A 16,938-nucleotide genomic window follows, 5' to 3' on the forward strand; every position below is an offset into this window, starting at 1 on the left:
GTTCCCCTAAAGAATATGCAAATAAAATAACATACGCACAATGAACTAACATTCCTGCGTTACAACGACAAGCGGTGTCATTAACAATTTAAGTACTAACATTCTTGAAGGCGATGATCCCTGTGATTACGCCGGTGTAAGTGGGAAGGTAGTTCTTAAGACGCCGCTAGTTCTCGCCATAAAGGAATCAAAATGCGCAATAACGGCTCGTCGTCAACGTTGAAACCATTACCACTGCGGGGTTAAACATTAGTCGGCGGGAGCGAACATCTTTTTTCATGCAACAACACGCACACACACGCAAGCAAAAATACACACACGCGCGCGCTCGAAAACAAACACAAACACGCACACGCAAAGCCACACACACACACACACATGTAAACACACACACAAAGACACACATGTAAACACACGCACGCACGCAGCATCGTATAGCTAGGATCGTGGGCGTTAAGGACTGTCTTGTACTCATAGGTTGTATGCAGAAGACACTGTGTGACTTATCAATAAGCACACTGTTTTGACATAAAGTTGCACTTCAACTGTGAAATCAACGGTGGATAGTCTTAGTAGTTCTGATATAATTTTATAATAACATGTTTCATTACGTATGAGCAACATCAATAAATCAAAGTCTTATATGCCTTCCTTCTATAACCTATGATGGCGGAAGCAGTATTTTTAAATAAATAAATGTTTATATTACTGTGCCGTACAGCATGATTTATTGAGCTGAAATACATTGTGGAGACGATGATAAGTATTAGTGGAGAATGGCATATGATTTGGTAATGAGATGTGGTGACGAAATTCGAATTTTAATTTATTTTATGCCTGAAGGCATAAAATAAAGCTACCGACAAAACGATTTATACCCGGGCAAATAAGCGTCGTTGGGAGATGGCTTTTTTTCCTGCCGTGCAAAGAAATTATACTGCTGATAATGACCACGATTATGACGGCGCTCAGTAGAATCAAAAGTAGGAGAAGCGTAGTATGTATTTGAGAACGGAACACATTGTTTATAAATAGGCCGAAGACAATCCTCGATGAAGGAGCACGTAGTGGCGGGGATTTCGCAAGTGCTTAAACAGTTTTAACGTATCAGCAAGCGAGGTGACGTCTAGTCGAAACTTCTATACTTCGCTTCTGAGAGCTCGACTGTAAAGTGTGTCAAGGCTCGGTATTTCGCGCATCTGTGCTGGCGAGGCCATCCTTCACGCAGTTTCATCGGCGCACACAGGGCATTATTGCGAAACTAGGCGCGTCGTCATGCTAGGCAACACACTTGCATATATAAGGGCGCACCTTTACAAATAGAGTGAATCGCCATGGTGTACATGCGTATCGCCTTTCAGTGCATCTTTCTTTCCCATTTGGAAGTTCCAAGAATGAAAAAAAAGGACACAGAAAAAAAAAAAGACATCGGAAGTCTTCTTTCAGCGAGACTTCGGGGGCTCTGAACTCATTTGGTTGTTGCCGCAGCAGGCTCTCATAGCAAACACTGACATCTTTTCTCAAGAAACGCTTTGTCGTTTCTGTGCGGCTTCAGCACATGGCTCTAATAGCCCCGAGAACGAACTACAGGGGCGCTGCGAGCGCCGCTCGCGTGACGTCAGGGCACGGACTCGCGCCTGTCGTCTGCTACAGTTCGGCCGGTGTCCGTAGTATGATCCCTGGAATCCGGGTGCCTTTTGCACTGTTTTCGTTTGTTCGCTCTCGTTCCCTCTGCTTTTATACTTGTGGCGGTCATCTCAAGTATATTTTTGCGACGTCTTCGTTCGCGAAAACTTATGCAGAGAGCATATTTCTTAGACAACAATACAGTTCTGAATTTCAACGCTACAGTGCCAGCCGAAGGAGCGCAGACCAGCCCATTGCGAGAGTTTCATACGCGAATCGACAACCGCAATAACATAGCATATAAGAATCCAGTTATTATATCATACCTGTCGCGGTGCAACAAGTATGTCACAAATGCTGGCTATATATGACTTCTACAATTGTTACCTTGATTTTACTCAGTTGCTTAGTGGCTATGGTGTTGGGTTGCTAAGCACGAGAACGCGGGATCGAATCCCGGCCACGGCGGCCTCATTTCGATGGAGGCGAAATGCGAAAACCCTCGTGTACTCAGATTTAGAGGCACGTTAAAGAACCCCAGGTGGTACAAGTTTCCAGAGTCCCCAACTACGGCGTGCCTCATAATCAGAAAGTGGTTTTGGCACGTAAAACCCCATAATTTATTTTTAATTATTTTAATCCGCTAAAACATGTTTGCTCACGACGATTAATTTATGGTATATTTTGAATTTTTGCATTTCTTCACAGAAGCGCTCGGCAGTAACACGAGGACTTAACTAACACTACAGTTTAGATTCTACCAGCACCACTTGCTTTTCGAACTGCTTCTCAAAATTAGGCGGCTAATGGCATGTTTATTTTAATTCGCGGTAATTTGAAGTAAAGCTAATGGGGGAGGCGTACAACTGCTTGCAGAATATGAAAAGGAATGTATCAATATATATTCCCTTTTCCGTGCGGCACGTTCAACTGACTTGAGCAATTTACTAGTGTGTGTTGCTTGAGGAATATGCATGACGAATCTGTTTAGCGAACTGATAAAGGCGGCTCGGTCCAAATTTTTTCGTGAAATATGCCTTTTGGACCGTATGGCTGCAGCCAGAAAGAAGCCGAAGCGTCATTCATTAGTAGTGTGGGACATGTTGAAGGTATCATTATTCCCCGGTGGAGGGTCAAAAATCAAGTGAAGTATGTAACGCTTATGCTAAATCCCTTATGAAGGTTTTCGAGGTTCTCTTTTATGTACGGACGAAGCTAATAGTTTTCCGTTTGTATAATTAAACAACGCTGGATCGAGACATGGTGAGGCAGAAGGTGGTTGAATTTTCCTTTTCTAGGCACTGTAGGCTGCGCTGTAGTACCTCGAGTACATTTTAGGCATTGAAATGGACGCTGTAAAAACTGCTTTATGGTTTCAGTTCGAAGTTGTAGTGAACTGAAGTGTTTCGCGAACAATGCGTGCCTCGCCATAACGACAGTCGGTTGCTACCGTTGCTTGAGGGATGTGTCATATTGCCGATAAAAGTTACTGAGTGACACTTTTTTGCACCACGAAACGACGAACCTTTTCTTTCAAGTAATTACTACAGTGGTCCTTGTGAATTAATTATATATGTAAATAATCTACATATCTCGTGCCGTCGTGTTAGCAGCCATGAGCAATTCGCCTAATGGGGGCCTGTTACAGAGAGCGGAGAAAGTAGGAGTAAAAGTTTTCGTACGAAATGCGTGCCTAACACTTTCTTTTACGCGTCAATAAGTGGCCTTCTTTGACTAGAACATCTCATCAGAGTAATAGGAATTACGATGACAGCTTCGCTCGGCAGTGTTCTTCTAACACGGATAACATGTTGACACCAATTACGAAGATTTTCCGTCCACGTAAAATGCAATGTCTCTCATAGCTAACTACTATGCGAATGTTAAATGTTTAGCGAAGCATCATACACAACTTCGACATTATTTTTACGCAAAGTTTATGGACCGACACGGCGCATATATGCATTGAAAAATCAGTATACCACTTCAGCGCTACATAGCTTGCGATATTCAAGTCGCAAATTTTCATGACTCACGCGATTTGGAGCAAGAAACTGCGGTTCAGGCATGACAACAGAAATAATCCGAAATATTCTTCTGTAAGATAGGTAGAATAAACTTTATTGTCTGTAAGTACGGCTCGAGTCGCCAATACCCCAAGCATCAACGAAGGGAACGAGCGCGCGCGGCAGCCGAGCGAGCCGGAGCGAGCGGCGTCCTGGCCGTGACGTCACTCGCGAGAGGGTGCCACTCCAAATTCTCGCCGCTAATACCTATTCGAAGGGGTGATTGACTACACTCTCTTGGAGATGAGTGCAACGTGTTCTTCGTCCGCTGCAGCATTGCCTACCGTAGACTATGAAGTATGCACGCTCAAGCCTTGGAGCATCTCTTGGAGCATCTGTATATATTGCTCGAAACCTCGCACAGGTATTGTCAGACTTGTATGCAGCCTCCCCCCCCCCCTCCAGGCAATGGAATAAAGACAGAAGCGTATCTTAGTGAGGAACTTATTCTTGCCAAACTTCAATAACTTCCTTGTAATACGAAGGGCGTGTTATTATTGGTAGTCTTAGAGTGTGCGATATAGTGCCTGGTACTGCGAAGGCTAGTCGCGTGCTAATCTTGTGATTGTATCTGTAACTCTCTTTGTGAGCGTCAGGTTGTTTGTTTGTCGGGTGATGTTTCTTGTTCCTGTCATTTTACGCGCTGTAGTAAATATGAAAGAAAAAAAAAAGCGTATGCCGCAGTTGTTGGAGCTTTCGGCTGCCAACCGCAGATGCACGAGCTTTAATACCGGTGGTGCTGGGCGAAGTTTTGTTTTCACACACACACAAAAAAATACAGAAAACAAATGCTGGGGGTCTTACGTGCGGAAGCATGAGTTGGCTATGATGCACGCCGCAGTGAGGGAGTCCGGATTAATTTTCACCATCTGGGTTTTCTTTAACGTGCAGCTCAATCTATGCACATCGGTTCTCTCGCGCTTCGCCCTCATGAAAATGCGGCCGCTGCAATTCGGCAGGAGCCCGCAATCTCTAGATCAGCAGCGAAACACCATGGGCAATGAGATACAGTGGCGGGGTTTCCTTCTTGTTGATAATATCATACACTGGACTATTTGGTTCTGTTTGATCCGAAATGTAACAACGCCGAAGTGAGACAAAGACAAAAGCGTAAAGAGCAGACGAAGGTAAGCACAAAGACACCAGCGTTATTCTCACTGTACGGCGAGGATGTAAATAAGGATAGGGAAGCGAGGTGATACGTGACAGCGCGATGAGGACGACAGCGGAATGAAGAATAAAAATAGACCGAGCAACCGCGCAGCAGGCGAAATTTCGTAATGACTGCTGTCCGAGTGAAAGGGCGCGTATACTTCCGCTTTAATGCGGTACTGCCCTCCGAGCTTTTCTCTCACCATTCGCAAAAAAGTAAGAAAGAAAGAAATCATTGTTAATACTTCATTCATTTGACAAACATTCTACTGCAACTTTGGACAATCTGTGGTTCAAAAGAGTCTGTAGAAGTTCGCTCCTAAGCCGCAGTGTTCCACTTCGACAACGGCGCTCGTTTCGTAATCATCCAACGCAACACTCATGCGTTGCCCTGTCAAAGCTGAAACGTTACAGAAGCTTGCGGTAATCCGGGCTACGAACTTATCGCTCCCGGCGTCACGAAGTGCGCGCCATAAGACACCGCGACGGATTTCGGCACGCGCGAGGGATATTGCCTTTTATGCGAACATGCAGAAAGGCACACACCCCCGAGCAGACCACCAACCGACGACAAACATACGACGAGCAGACGACCGTAACAGAAGCAGCAGCAGCGCGCGTTCCAACAGATTGTGCAAGCACAACGCCTCTGTCTCATCAGTCTCGCGTGGTCTCGCGAGGTCGCGGCAGCAAAATGCGGCCCGCTCGGGAATGCTGGGATGCCAAAGCTTCCCTCGAGCTCCCGGTGCCGTTTCCATGGCGACCCCGTATTCGCTTTTTTATTCTGCTGCCAAACGACGCTGCTTTCGCTCGAATAAATGCACATCGTTGTTTGTAGCTAGATAGGGGTCGTCTGCTAGCGCTCGGGCAATGCGCGCGCATAATTTTGTTGTTGTTGACACCAATATGGGCACCTAATTCTGTCCACTGGAAAACAAACCGTGTCCCAGCATTCCGCAGATTCCTGTACAGTGCTGCGCTAACCAAATTTGCCATACCAGATGATCTCATTACAGAAGCTTTGGAAAAATGAAATGTTTATCAGTGTTAAGTAGAGCATGAATGCATTTGGCCACACATACATTGACGAACAATCCTCTAATGATGTAAAAATATTGACTGTTACATATTCATCATGCGTACCTTTTTAGGTGCCACTTGGTGTAGATGAACTTTCTCTCGAGTTGGCGTTGTAATGCTTGTGCGCCGCCGAACATTCACAGATTTCAATAAAAACATTTTTTACACATGGCAATTTACATACAAAATCTGTCTGAATAGTAAGAGCATGCTGTATCTTCCAATTCGGTGTAGTTGTAGTGGCATTTGACACCACATCAGCATTGCCAATGTTTCTTTCCGGTAATGGTTATGCTTAAAATAAATTGGCATTTTGATAGGGTTGTGGTTTTGACCGCTCAGTTGCGAAGGATGTATTTTTTTTTACGATGTAGTGGGTGTAAAGAAAGAATACTTAGTAACCTTATACAGGTTGATGCTTCTATTTTTCCCGTTATTTGAAGTGGAGGAGGAAGAGAAAACGCTGCCGCGATAAATGGCCAAGTACAAGTCATGTAAATGATGTAAGAGGGTAGTATAGAGAAAGAGAGAAAGAATGAAAAGCTATGAATGTCAACGAGGTGCACCTTCAATTGATTTTGAACGTGTAACACAGCTCGAACGAACCGAGAGCGAAAAAGTAGGAAAAAAAAAGAAACGATTCTACATCTGTGTACAATTTGACTCTCGATGCTGACTCTCGTTTCAGCAGTTGAGACCATATAGATTGCACTAGTCGCAATCCTGGAGCTTCACTACTTCGTCTTTCTCGTCCTTTCCGCACACACAGGTTCTAATGGCACAATATTCTATTCAGCCGGTAATATATAGCGAATCAGCTTATCTGGCCACCTGTAGCGGATGCTTATGTGCCGGCGGCCAGCTGCGTTCTGTACAAGTAATTTCGGTAAAAGAAAGACCCTTATTAGCCTAAATGCAACAGATAGGTGGATGAGCCTTCGAACGCATAATTTAGTTTACAAAGCGACGCTTCCCTTGCTTTCATTCCGCTGTTTTGCACTTTTGCTGGGCAGCTTTTGTGCCGAGTTAGGGAAGCCGTTCGATGAAGCGGTCTACAGAAAAACGAGTCCCGATCTCAGAGATGGCATATTCTGTGGTCAGATATGTCACGTGGTACAGGTTCAGGTGGTGGAGCCACTGTGCATCACGCCATTTCTCCCCCAGAATGTGGCGCGCGGTTCTTTTTTATTCGTCGTTTGGGCGGTCATTATGAAATGCCACTCAAATGATTTCCAGCGTATTTCGAAGAAGCTGGCCCTGTCTTCGACAATCGTTATCGGTGGTTTCTAGCAATGTCTCGCACTTACATTTGCATATGGCTACGGTTATATTTCTTTCGCGATAATTGTTTGTTTTCTTTGTATCCCTTGTTGAAGACGAGGAACAAGCGCTTCGGTGAGACATCGAAACCTGTGCGTACATTTCGAAAGAAAAAAGGCAAAGGTAACATCAGCACTTTCAAAATATCAGTGCAAGAAGAGAAAGAAAAATGTAAATGCATTTATAGTCGACGCGATTGAATCGATGACCAACGTAGCGAACGCGGCAAGGTACTATGTAATATGTGCACATAAGTGTGCATAAACGTACACAGAACCCGTAGGCATTAAAGAAAACGATATAATATTCAAAGAAAAAGACTCAGTCGCAGATGTAGGAAATTTTTGACTCGGACAGTAGGTAGATGAGACAATCTCCACCAGAAAAATTGCAACAAGATAGCTGCATGCGGAATAGAATTGTTTCTCGGGGGCCGCGGGGGATCGGGAATATCAAAAAGTTACCAAATCAGACTGTGGTTCATTTCGTCTTTATTATTATTATTATTATTATTATTATTATTATTATTATTATTATTATTATTATTATTATTATTATTATTATTATTATTATCATTATTATTGGTAACGCATAGGCATACTTGTTTACGTGTTTTGACGTACTTTTGCAGCTTTGTGACTCTTGTGTCTATTTTCGCGAATGTTGTGCTTGGATGTTTGGAACCGGGAAACAAACTGTCCTTAAAGAGATTTTTTTTTTTTATGAAGACAGAAATGGTGAACTAAAAACAAGCCTTACATAGTGGAAAATATACGGTATGATCATTTTTAAAGTCCGGCGCAGTTTTTTTTTAATTGGCACGTATTCAACTAATTAAGCAACATTCCCTGCTTAACTTCTTAGTTAATTACTCTACAGCACATATTGCAATTTTACGAATTGTAGCGGTGAGAATGCAAGGCGCATCCACTTGGAATGAATTTCCAGAATGACACCAGCTTGGAGATATGCGCCATAAAACTCACCGTAAAAATTCACTGCTGTTCCACATACTTTTTTGAAACAAACACTTTTTTATGTATTGAAGCACAAAAGTAACTGGAACGCCCATGTAATTTCGTAGCACACGTTGGGAATGACTATCTCGAAACTGGTGTCATCCTGGAAAGTCATTTCAAGTGGCTACGTCTTTCAAGATCAGCGGCTATGATTCGTAAAGTGCAATGCGTGCAGTAAAGCAATTATTAAGGAGTTATTTATTGAATTTTTGTTACTTAGTTGGACATGTGCCTCGATTTCTTGTGCTGATAATGCCCGCTTCTTGGAATAATTCAGCTCAAGGACAAGGATTATGATATCCGCAACAGGATATTTTTTTTTTTAATTCTGTAAAACTGAATAATGGTCACCCGTGTATAAAGTCTGTGTTGTGCAGTAACGCAGAGATAAGAGTGCGAAAAAATATCCCAAGAAGACTTAGAAAGGCTTAAGAGCTCCTGAATTGCGATGCTAGAGGTTTTTATTGCAAGATACGTATAAGGTGTCATATCTTCGTGTACAGTTCGAAATCAGTTGCACCATATTGTTCAAATTTCGTAATGTCGCGTGATTTCTGCTTCATTAGCAGAGCCAGCGGAAGTTCCGTTCCATCGTATGTGAAAAAGAAAAAAAAAAAAAGAGAACAAGAACTCATTTGTTGCCGTGCAGTATTTGAATTTATGTGCAACGTACCGAAGCCCGCCAATAAGAGATCATTCCGACGCTGAACATGTCAATACCCACCACGATCACTCATTTGTGAGAGCGTCCGTGGGCCGATGTGATCCAGTGCCGAGAGGAATGACCGGTGCCGACGGTGTCTCCACCGGTCTCCGATTGGCCAAAATCATCAGCGGGCTCCCTTGGTACATAGCTGATTCATTGCCGTCGCTGACATTGCGACAGGTACATACCTGGTCAGCGAAGACGAATGCTCGTTCTCCCCTCCGGCCTTTCTCTCATTTCTTTTGTTCTTTCTCTCTTATCTCTTCGCAGGATGACGCCGATAAAGAGAAACCCATACCGACCGAGACAGAGCTGGGCATTGCACACCAGGAGTACCAGATTAACAAAAAAGAGGTAAGTTGACTACGTCTGCGCGACAGGCGAGGCAGAAGAGATGTAGATATAAAAAAAAAAAAAGGAAGGAGAAGGTGGCTGTCCCGAAAAAAAAAAAACACACACACACAACGGTAGCGTCTGCTAGCCGCGACAGACATCCTGCCCCGCTGTGTCTCCATACGAGGCCCCTGGCGCCATTGCGAGTGAGATACCTATAGAGCGCGTGCCGTGGGCGTCGTGAAATGGGTGCAGCGTTGTCCAAAGCTGCGGACCTTTGACGCAAGGAAATCGGCCTATGTAGTGGACGCGCCGAGATTGTATCTCCTCCCTGAGTCGTAACCGTTTTCTGTCTTTCCGGGCTCGATATTGGGTCGCCGTGGACATTTTGTAAACAGAGCGCCTCTTATCGCGTTTCTGCCGGAGCGGTTCTCGTCTTCTCTGTGTAGACACGCGGTGCGTTTGTAAACAAGGACGGCGACGCGAGTCTTACGGTGGAGAAAAGCGCTTGTTTGTTTATTGGGAGCGTCGGTGCGATGCTACTGTCTGGTTTCAGAGAATGTAAAGCGATATTTGGGATAGGATCGCGATAACGTGCACCGACTGTGTAGCGTGCTATCTGCACACCTGCGGGGTCGTGAAGGCGTCACTGCATACTGCATTTTCCACATATACCTTTTGTACCAAACGCATGTATTGTACAACAAAAAAAGAGAGAGCAAGCTTTGGCTATTGTTCACTTGCCATGGAAATGATGTTAGTACTTGGAACTTGTATATTTTTAGACCGTTCTGCAACGTTATTTGTTAGGTTTTAGCCTTCTAAATTTCCAAGCACTCACAGTTTTCTAAACACAGCGAGGCAACAGCTGGTGTACAACTACTAATACACCCCTCAGCGACGGCTACGTTTGGCTGAGGGAAACCGATTTCGCAGGCTAAGCTTTTACGAACCACATGCGCCAGATGCAATCGCGAAGCGGGAGGCGCGTCATAGGCCCTATGTTTTCAACACCTCCTACAGCAAGTTCACGCGGAAGTGGAGGCGCCCTCTGGATAACAAATGCAAATCGCAGAGGCTATGCTTTTGTCGGTTGCGTGTGACGGAAGCGATGGCCGGGATCCGGAAACGCGTCGTACGCGTTGCGTAATTGTTTTCTCGAGGGAAACTTCCTGTCATGCGCATGAGCAAGCTTCGAACTGCGACGTCACGAAGGCGGCTCACTGATGCCATTGACTTCGCCGTTCGAAGTATTTCACGAGGGACTCTATATATCCTGCGTGCCTCTCGTCGAATCGATAGATCGATATTTCTTAGGAAGTGGTGTTAAAAGAATGACTGTGTGTGTGTGTGTGTGTGTGTGTGTGTGTTTGCCGCTTTAAGGCGTGAAGCGTAGAACACAGAGTACTGACGCAGTGATCTGTACACGCTACAGTGGCCGCACGGCCACGGCATTGCGCTTCCGAGGACAGGTTCTTGTCGGGTGCGTTTTCAGCCGTGACGGCGGCGACGTATCGAAGAGATTGGAAAGTGGAAGCGGTCACGTGCACCCCGCTATGTTGGCAGATTAAAGAAACAACTGTGTGGATGCGAGAAGGTAACTTCCCCCTTTCCCCCCTCTTCCTCGTTTACAACACAATGAGACCTGCTCATTTAGCCTAAGCTATACTTCGCCACGTCCTTTGTTTACAAAAAAAAGGAGGAAGAAATACATTCTATTGTGATATGGAAGCCGGCAAAATAAATATGAACCCATTTGCCTTCGGTTTTACGATCAGTATCTTCCATATGGATCTACTGGACTGTAGGGGAAACTTCTCGAAAACTTGCTTTCGAAAACATGTGCCATGAGAAAAAAAGGAGTTGCCGGTAAATTTTGTGCCAATTGCGATGCGTTTTTCGAGAAACCGAAACTCCCTTTCGTGACTGCCTTTCGCGATTAGTCTTCTCTGCCACCGTTGTGTCGTTAACACACCGCTTATTGCCCCGAGCTACTGCAGCCGAACTCCGTTCAATCAATCAATCAATCAATCAATCAATCAATCAATCAATCAATCAATCAATCAATCAATCAATCAATCAATCAATCAATCAATCAATCAATCAATCAATCAATCAATCAATCAATCAATCAATGCTCTCGTGTAGCACAACTCCTGTGAGCAGTTCTGATTCTAACAAGAAGCTCTATCTATAGAGGCCAGCTGTACAATTTCTTATTGGAGAGCACATGATCCCTACAAATGGGATGATGAAAATGGGGCTGGATTGACGAAGTTGGAATTGGTCGCATTTAGTAGAGAAACTGCAGTTCTTCTAAACGCATGAAGCAAAATTTTGATTGAGGGCCTCATGGTTTATACATAAGCCTCCGAAAATCGGTAAGTTTAAAAAAAGAATGCTAGTACAAATTTACATATTTGTAGCTGTGCAGCGAAAGCATATACCGCAGCTCTGTAAGCTGCGTTTGCTGGAGAATCCGGAGCTGATGATTCGGATATCCGACTTAGCATATTTAAATGAAAGCGTTGCAAGGTGTACTAGCCTTTTGCAAACGCTAAAATTAGTGGGTTATTTCAGAGCGTTGCAAAAAACGTCAATTTTGTCCCCTTTAGAAGACTTAATAAGTCCGCTTTACTCAGTTGTAACATACGTTTTATTGCTTAGTTAGATAGGTGGAAACCTAATACTACATTGTTTTAATTGTTGTTTTATGATTTTCACCATTTTTTTTTTTAAACCACTGATGGCATCAAAGAAACAGCTCCCTGCATTCAGTGCATAGGCTGTAATTTTCGTGGCTTAAATGAAACATTTCTGTTCAACTTCGATGCATTGGATGATAGACAAAATGGTTTCAGCGTTCCAAAGTATTTACAACATAGGGTGTTCTAGCGAACACATTCAAAAATTTTTAAAGATTGCCTGTGGCAGGTAGCGCAATTCTAGTCGACGGGCTAGTCTACTTGAAGAGGCGGTCATCAATTGCACGAAAAATTCAAATGCATAATGGACTAATTAACACAAATACTGAATATGTTTTTAACTAATTAACTTGTGGCACATGTAGCAATTTACAAATTCTAGTGGGTCAGACTGCAAGGCATATCCATTTGAAGAAACTCGTGGATGACACCATTTAGTAGATACGCGCCGTCAAACTTGCGGTGAAAATGCACTGTCGTTCCACTTACTTTCTTGACAAAACGTCATTTTATGCGTTGAACCAGAACACTAACTGGAACGCCACATGCCTTTCTCCGCAAAGTTCCGGAATTACTATCTCGAAACTGGCGTCATCCTGAGAATTCGTTCCGAGTGGGTCCGCCTTGCGAACTTCCAGGCGAGAGTTTGTACATCGCAATGCGTGTCACAAGGTAATTATTTAAAAACTTAATTAGTGATCCTTTATTGATTAGTTCGTCATTAATTTCAGCCTTTTTGAGCAAGTGATGTCCGCCTCTTCAAGTAGACCAGCTCGTGGACCAGAATTGCGCTGTCTGCCGCAGAAAATTAAAAAAAAAAAAAAAAAAAAACGTCTTGAAACTGTTTGCTGAAACACCCGGTAGATAGGAGCTTCTAAGGTAACGCTCCTCTTTCAAATCCAATTACAAGCGAGCTCAGACAGAAACGCCGCTTATATACACAAGTGCGGCCTACACAGTGCTGAGCCCCCGCTTGCTGAGTGCTGGCGCTGGAAAGCCCGGGCAGTTCTCTAGGGAATGCCAGATTTGTCACCCTAAGTTACAAAGCACTCTAACGCTGGAGCTTTTGTGTTCGTTTCGTCACTTACGCGTCTATATTTACTGCGCGAGGCGCTAAGGTGGGACTATGCTGCTGCTCACGGAACTGCGGAAGCTGCGGTACCCGTTAGCCAATGGGAAGCCCGAATGCCCCTCGAGATGTGTTCATCCGCGCCCTGCCGTCTGCTCACCGCCGCAGTAACTCGCGGTATACGATGTATGCATGCGTAAATGCCCTAACATGTCGCGTATCTTTGTAACACAACAGGTACTAGGGAAAAAAGGAGGGGAAGAAATGTATTCACAGAACGGCAGGGAGGTTGGCCTGAGGTATAGCTTGCGCTGGCCTGCTAAGCAAAAAATGAACCTCTCTAGTCCTACCATTAACCACACAGTTGCGTCCGGAACTACATTAGGCTGCGCAAGGATATTGCCTCTGTACGCCTTGTACTTTCGGCAGTGCTGCAAACGAGTTCTGAGAGAGAGTATATAGTTAAAGTTCCGTGCTTTCGGCTTAAACAAACAAAAACAGCCAGAAAATATCCACCGGTAAATTTTTTGATGATTGGCTTTTACTAAAAAAAAAAAACAACATGAAAAACTAAATTTTCCACCGTGATAGCCCAAGGAAACACCCCAAAACGGCTTTTTTAGGCGGAAAAGGAAGACGGGCCCGAAAAAAGTTTCAAAGAATAAGTTAGAGGGCGTCATGGTTTGCAGATTAGCGCTTGTGACCGTGCCTTTTGATATCGGCATCTTCAGCACAGAAGTTTCATTTTCATCAGCACCGATTTCCGATTCCGTGGTGTCAGTACCGTGCAAATTATGTCATGTAAACACCGGCTACATTAACCCCCTACAGTTGGTGAAACTAGGCCACTTGTCGGAGAAATGTCGCGGTACATTTTCGGGCTCGTCCCTCTTGACACTTGCGAAGTACATGCGAAGTGCAAAACGCAAGTACTTGTACTTGCGAAGTACAAGAAAGGGCAGTCCGCGCGCTATCAAATGCTTCCTATTTAGAACACACCGCGCCTCTTTTTGAAAAGCATAATATCCTTAAAGTTCGAGATTTGTACACTTACACTCTGTTGTGTTCCTATAAGAAAGCTGTTCAGGGCAGATTAGATGCTTTTCTCGATATTGCACAACTTGCGTACACCCCGGCAACATATCCTTTTCGATATCAACTACCGTGGCACGTTCGTTTTTCGCGCACAGAGTACGGCAGACAGAGAATTCGGCATACATTGCCAACGACATTAAATCACCATGACACCCTAATATTGACATCACAACGTTAGCGAAGAAAGACATAAGAACTTTATTTATGCAATAATAAGAAAATCTTTTTGTGTGTCTAGCCCTTCCATTATGTATGTATATTATGAGTACTTAGCCTTTCTATTTCATTCTTACTTCCTACATGTCCTTAGAGAGCCGTGTTTGATTGTAATGTAACCTTGGATTCGTTGTATGTCTGGTACAGTGCTTTGTATGAAGGTTTAGTAATGCTAAATGTGCATCGTCTGCATTGCTGATGGGTGGCTGGAGCCCAGTGAAGCTGCTATGTAGCAGCTTTTCCTTCGGCCACCTTTTTCCCCTTGTAATGTTGCGAAATACAGTCGTTTTGATTGATTGACACGGTATGACATGGACGTAACTCCTGGCGAATGATCTTCTAAGCCATCCGAGCTACGGTATCGGGCACCTTTCTGACCTCCCTTTCCATCTCGAGGCGTTACGAATTGCAATGACCAGAATTATCCCCGCGCGCGCTTACCCTGCTAGTTTTACCAATTTCGTTGCGCCAACGTTGGAAGGGGCATTTTCTATGGTAAGAGTGATTAATTGAAATGCCACTTGTCGGGGGGGGGGGGGAGGCGCTTTCATCGCTAACACGAACCTTGCGAAGTATACGTCGATATACTATAACAATCTGTAATGAGCGCTGTACGCTTGTGCTCCTCTTGATCCACCGTCATAGCCCTTATAAACCACGAACATTGCCTAGAGGTGCATTCGATATATCAGTTGGAGATTCAAAACCTCCAATAGAGGTTGAGATTGCTCTAGTTTACGTGTTTTTCCCATCTGGTTAAACTCCCCGCCTTTCCCCTTTCCCTCTCTCTATCTCTCTCTCTCTCTAAGGTTTACGTGAAAATAACGTTTATGGTACTGTCAAAAGTCCTTTTTTTACGTTGAAAAGATGTTATATAAATTTCTCTGCTGCATATCCGCTACATTTTTTGGATATTAGTGTGAGGCTGAAATGCGCTATAACCGCCGTTACCCAGACGACATTTCGTACATTCACATTACTGTGTTGGAACAGTATAGCACATTTTTATTGAAGCACTGTAAATGCAACATAAAATTTTCTTTACATTGCTGAGAAATAAAAACTCGCGAGATTGCCCGGCGTGTCAGGGCTTTTTGCACATTGCTTGTTATGTCGATTGTTACGTCCTCAGTAGGCGCTATGTAACAGCTGCAATGGGGAGAGTGCCACACAAGATCAGATACTTCCCGTCGACGTATTGCTGCACACATGAGTCCGCCTCGCAGGCGTGCAGAATCCCTATTCTTCCGGACCTCACGCCTGGTACAAGTATACAATTGAATTGCGTCACATTTTAAGAGTGAATTGAACGCGCAAATATGAAAGTGGACAAAAACATATGACATGCTAATTGAACGGGCAAATATGAAAGTGGACAAAAACATATGACATGAAAGCGTGATAGTCATCAACTATAATTTGAGCAAGTTAGAAAACATGTTTGTCATAAGGAAACGGAAAAAACAAAGAACGCCTCTGGGAGGACAACTGTTCATGTGTGGCCGAAAAAGTTTTGTCAGGTCCTTACCGAATACATTAGATGCCATGTGATATATATATATATATATGTGTGTGTGTGTGTGTGTGTGTGTGATGGAAAGGCAATCTTAGAAAAATAAAAAATTAATACAGTAATTAATCATTGAATACGAATTTATTTCTGATGCTGTGGCCGGCAGAAGATCGGCCTTTATCGAACATATATATATATATATATATATATATATATATATATATATATATATATATATATATATATATATATATATATATATATATATATATATCTACAGAGAGAGAGAGAGAGAGAGAGAGAGAGACGAACTTTAGGCGAGACTGTTCAAACGGGGTGCACCAGTATAATAGATATACAGCTACCAATTGGTGCTTCACTGATATCCTATGTACATCCAGTGTCCGTTATTTGGTCGTCTAACAATCATGTATATAGTACGTCCTATAAACAGCCACGCTTTTTCTTTAAAAACGGCACGTACGCGAGACGTAGCATGTATGTGACTTCAAGACGTTGACGTTTGGATCAATCATATACGTTGAAGAGACGTTTGGGGTTCACAGGGAGTAAATATTTCGCCCGAATGTGGTGACTTTTAGCCGATTCTGGATGCGTTTCTGTTTGTGGTGTCCCTGTTTTTACCGCACTGCCATTCAAAACACGAAGAATAGACCCCGAATTTGGGGATAATTGCAACGTAAGAAAAAAGAATGTAAAGGCCTTTAAACACCCAATTTTTCGAAGAATAATAAACTCTGAATAGCATTCGCCGAGTTCCGTCAAACATAAGCACCAAAATATTTCACCGGCGATTCCGATACTCCCTAACGGGAATATTTGAGCGCAGCTCTATACGTGTTTTCATTTCGCGATGCATTGCCTGGCGCGGGCAATCTGTCTCGGGCGGCACGTTGCAAATGGCGCGAAGTGCGGCGCGACTGCCTCGCTAAGGGCCGATTCACGCTCGAGCCGCCCATCGCCGCAAGCCGCACCGCACGCGTGCGGTCGCGCGAAAAGTTGCACGTATCCAGCACT

At 43.9% G+C, this 16,938-nt stretch overlaps 1 protein-coding gene across 1 annotated transcript in view; it reads left to right on the forward strand.

Moving 5' to 3' along the window:
* Positions 1-16,938, forward strand: part of LOC126529197 (BAI1-associated protein 3-like) — a 515,162-nt gene that overhangs the window by 338,882 nt on the left and 159,342 nt on the right. Inside the window, exon 4 of the mRNA XM_072289849.1 lies at positions 9,240-9,323. Coding sequence (XP_072145950.1) covers positions 9,240-9,323 — 84 coding nt within the window. The remainder of the gene's footprint in view (positions 1-9,239; positions 9,324-16,938) is intronic.

The sequence above is a fragment of the Dermacentor andersoni genome, chromosome 8 (assembly GCF_023375885.2).
Source record: "Dermacentor andersoni chromosome 8, qqDerAnde1_hic_scaffold, whole genome shotgun sequence".
Taxonomy (NCBI): domain Eukaryota; kingdom Metazoa; phylum Arthropoda; class Arachnida; order Ixodida; family Ixodidae; genus Dermacentor; species Dermacentor andersoni.